Source organism: Saprolegnia parasitica, assembly GCF_000151545.1.
Source record: "Saprolegnia parasitica CBS 223.65 unplaced genomic scaffold supercont2.693, whole genome shotgun sequence".
Classification (NCBI taxonomy): Eukaryota; Oomycota; class Saprolegniomycetes; order Saprolegniales; family Saprolegniaceae; genus Saprolegnia; species Saprolegnia parasitica.
In genome coordinates this window covers 1-3,887 of record NW_012157087.1, presented here as the reverse complement: position 1 = coordinate 3,887, position 3,887 = coordinate 1, and the positions used below count along the sequence as shown (strand labels likewise).

Genomic DNA, 3,887 nt, shown 5'->3' with positions numbered 1-3,887 from the left:
CGCCGCGCCGCGCGAAACCCGCCGAGCGCGCGCTCGCACGCCTCGGTCGTCAGATCGCGGTGCTGCAGAACAGGCTCAGCGCACGCTGTAGCGTCAAGGACGTACCGAGAGGTTGCACACCGCGTCGTCGCTGGACGGCCGTAGCTTGGGCTTCTTGAGCATCTGCCACGTACTGGATACGATGCCGTATCCAAGCGTCGTTGCGATTGGTCGGTACTCGAAACGGCCGCCTCGTCGCGACCACTGCGACTGTCCGTCGCCTGGGCACTGGCGTCGGTAGCTCTGCTGGCTTGGGCTCCAAACCGCGAGCCGGCGGTGCAGAAATCAGCCGAGGACTGGACCTCGACCACCGTGTAGGTCGCTGCGTCAGCCGATAGATAGTAGGAGCTAAATGTTCTATGGACGCTCTCTATTGTTCGAACGAGATAGATGGCGCGACGTTCGAGTGGCTCGTGGCGTGGCCTCGCTGCGGACCTTCAGGATGATGTCGCAGCGGCCAAGTACGAGAAACCCAGCAGGATCATCCAAGCTTATCAGTTGCGGTGGTGTAGAGTCGAGCTGCGGCGACTGCTGCAACGCAAGCACGTTGTACGACCAACCGAGCTACGTGAGCCAGTACTAGTACCTGAGCTGCCTCGAGCAATCGCACCGCAAGCTTCTGACACGCCAGCAGATTCGCTCTGTCCGAGAAGCTGTCCGTGTCTGCCGCGTCATGAGCAGACTATGGTACACGCTCCTTTAGCGAACAAAGCGCGTGAGCAAAGTAGGAACGCCTCCAAGCCCTCGAAGACACCAATGCGATCATGGCCGCCCGCTGCGCCCAGCTGGGTACGATGGGAAATCCACGGGTTTCCTCCACACGGATGTACTAGACAACACGCTGGCCACGTGCGCGTCCGAACTCCGCTTGTCGTCGGAGAAGATGCAGCGCATCGAGTCCAAGTACGCAACAGAGCGACGGCGCAACGAGCTGCAAGTCCTCGCCATCCAAGTGCTCGAGGTGCCCTTTGCCACGCAATGGAATTGGGACATCATACCTCGCATAGGACGAGTTGCGGACCCTCCAGTCATCGACGAGCTACGAAGCGAGTCGTCTTGCGTAGCTTCTGCTCGTCGTACACGACCTCAGAATGTATTTCCTTGTACACGTTGGAGCTGTCGACCATAATGTGCGTCTGCCGACGACCAAGTGTGCACGACTACTACATCCTTCGTCTCACGACTCCACCGAGCATCGTCCTTCCTTGACTCGCAGGCAGAGAAATAAATCGAGAGAGACGACGTCTATTCGCGCTCATTAACACAGCGCCTTGTCGGCAGTAGGGAGTTCCGTAGCGTTGGGGAGTAGGATGACCAAGTCGCGGTTCTCGATGCTGAAAAAGGAGTCTTCGGCGCCGTCGAGCGCACGAAAAGTTACAAACAAGGAGGACAGTGGCGGCTTGAAATAGGCGAAAGGCGGCTGAAACCGGCAGTCGCATAACCGATCTCGTACTACGATGGTCGAAGCGCAGCCGGCGCGCCAAGCCGGCGGTGAGGACCCCGGGAAGGAGGCGCCGGACCGCCTCCGCGGCATCTTTGACGCGCCGACAACGACGGTCGACGGCGCCAAACGCACCACAAAGGACACAAACCGCGTCGCCGACATGCTCGAGCAAGAGCTCAACGGCATGTCGGCCGACCAGATCGCCAAGATGGTGCAGAAGCGCCAGCACGGCTACGTCATATCGATGAACTCCAAGTGGAAACGCTGGTGGGACGTGCTTGTCGCTGTTATGACCATGTACGTTGTCATCGTCACGCCTGTCCAAGTCGCGTTCGAGCTCAAAGACGGCTACACCGTTCTCGACGACCTGCAGGTATATATATGCACATCCATATACCTTGCGGCACCCCCAATCGTATTAGTATGTGGTCGATACGCTCTTCATTCTCGAGGTCCTCATGACCTTTCGGACGTCGTACGTCGACTCGGCGACGCGCGAAGAGATCAACGACGTCAAGATGATCCAGAAGCACTACTTGTACGGGTGGTTTCTGGCCGACGCCGCGAGCAGCTACCCTGTCTGTAGCCGATCGCATGACGTGGCACGCTCACGCGTCGCTGTAGATATCGTACTTTCCAGAGCAAGGGCCCAAAATACAATCGCTCAAGTTTCTGCGCATCCTCAAGCTCTTCCGCGTGTTCCACCTCTCCAAGTCGCCGCTCTTCGCGTCCATGACCGCGTACGTCTCGCGCAAAATGAACCCGGCCGTGCTGCGCATGCTCAAACTCGCGCTCATCTTCATTCTCTCGCAACACCTCATGGCATGCGCCTACTACTGGCTCGTGACGTACGAAGGGATCAGCGACCGAACGTGGAAGCCGCCGTTCGCCTTCAACGACTCGCTCAGCGATCGGTACGTCGGCGCCTTCTACTTTGCCATCATGGTCACAACCGCCAACGATCTCGCGCCCGTCACCACGATCGAGCGCATCTTCACCAGCGTCATGCTGCTCATTGGCATTGGCATCAACGCGAGTATCATTGGCTCGGCCGCCAACTTGCTGGCCAACCTCGACAAGACGGAGGTTGCTCGCAAGGAGCATCTGGACTCGATCAACGACTATCTGCGGTTCAAGAAGGTGCCGCTGCCGCTCCAGGACAAGATCCGGCACTACTACGACTATGTATGGACCGTTCGCCCCAGCGACAAGCAGAACCAGCTCTTTGTGGACCTCCCCGACCGCCTCAAGCTCCAGCTCACCTTGTCGCTGCACCGCGACTTTATCAACAAGGTCCCGCTCTTCAAAGCGCTGTCGCCGGGCGGCGCGATCGCGATCGTCCAGTGCATGGAGAGCGTCGTGGCCATGCCGCACGACCTCGTCATCCGCGCCGGCGAGCAGGTCGCTTTCGAGCCCTTCCGAATAAAGACGATGATTCACCAACTAATCTGGGGGTAGGGGGACGAATTTTACTTTATCAACTCGGGGTTTGTCGAAGTGGACATTTCGGTCAAGAACAGCAAGGTGCAGCTCGGCGTGCTCGGCGCGGGCTCGTACTTTGGCGAAATCGCGCTCCTCAACAACGAACCGCGCTCGGCCAACGTGCGCGCGACGCTCTTTTGCGAGCTCGAAATGATCCGAAAAGACGACTTCAATGCGATTCTCCACAGCTTTCCGCAGTTCCACATTGCGCTCAAGAAGATTGCCGACTCGCGCCAGCAGACCACCATCAACATGCACAAGATGACCAAGCTCATGAAGTCGGATGGACCGCAAACGTCGAGCGCAGGTCTAGGCGGCGACGGGCTTCTGGACAACGTCTTGAAGACGCTCAAGCTCAAGCGCGGCGCCAACAAGGTGGCGGCCGACGACGACGACAAGCGCAAGGCCAACGCGATGTTTTTCGACACGATCCTCGGCGACGACTTCATCGTCAACATGTCCCAGGCCAAAGCCCGCCACATCACAAAGATGAAGCGCATCTCGGCCGACATGTTTGCAAGGAACCCGTCCTAGTAGACGCTGCTTCGTGTTTCGTGCTGTCCCATTCTCTGTCGTGATTAGTTATTAGACCTTGCCGGAAGTTATATAAGAAGACCCTTTTGCGATATTTCTACTGCATATCTACAGTAGTGGAGGGCGTCGGGCGAGATGCGACGGACGGCTAGTGGCCCACCTCGTGGTGCAGACACGATGATCCAGGAACTCGTCGTCGGCCAAGCGCATGAGCAAAACAAGCCATGACGTGCACCCTACTGGACGTTTGGTTGGTTAACGTGCAGGTGTACGTGTCGACGCTCCCAAGCCCTACCCTATCCCTTGTTCGAACGGTCCACTGCCCAGCATCCATATCGCGCCTTTCTCCGCCTTTGGGTCTGGGAGGGTTAACCCTTGCCAATGCAGC

General features: G+C 58.2%; 2 protein-coding genes across 2 annotated transcripts; both read left to right on the top strand.

Annotated features, from left to right (window-relative positions):
- Nucleotides 1-288: 288 nt before the first annotated feature.
- SPRG_17640 (hypothetical protein) lies at nt 289-1,112 on the top strand. Its single transcript, XM_012357020.1, has 6 exons — nt 289-380; nt 426-500; nt 552-726; nt 768-828; nt 873-1,000; nt 1,047-1,112. Exons 2-6 carry the CDS (start codon nt 430-432, stop codon nt 1,101-1,103), a joined length of 492 nt encoding a protein of 163 aa, XP_012212410.1. The 5' UTR covers nt 289-380; nt 426-429; the 3' UTR covers nt 1,104-1,112.
- A 384-nt stretch (nt 1,113-1,496) lies between these two features.
- SPRG_17639 (hypothetical protein) lies at nt 1,497-3,604 on the top strand (the record flags this gene model as incomplete). The annotated part of the gene is made up of 4 exons (XM_012357019.1): nt 1,497-1,856; nt 1,906-2,061; nt 2,108-2,884; nt 2,942-3,604. 4 exons carry the CDS (start codon nt 1,497-1,499, stop codon nt 3,497-3,499), a joined length of 1,851 nt encoding a protein of 616 aa, XP_012212409.1. The 3' UTR covers nt 3,500-3,604.
- Between the last annotated feature and the right edge of the window lie 283 nt (nt 3,605-3,887).

Coding starts and splice junctions, on each gene's coding strand:
- SPRG_17640 (XM_012357020.1), top strand. CDS start 430: ATGGCGCGACGTTCGAGTGGCTCGTGGCGTGGCCTCGCTGCGGACCTT. Junction 727..767: donor CGCGTCATGAGCAGACTATG/GTACACGCTCCT, acceptor TGAGCAAAGTAG/GAACGCCTCCAAGCCCTCGA. Junction 1,001..1,046: donor TCGCCATCCAAGTGCTCGAG/GTGCCCTTTGCC, acceptor TACCTCGCATAG/GACGAGTTGCGGACCCTCCA.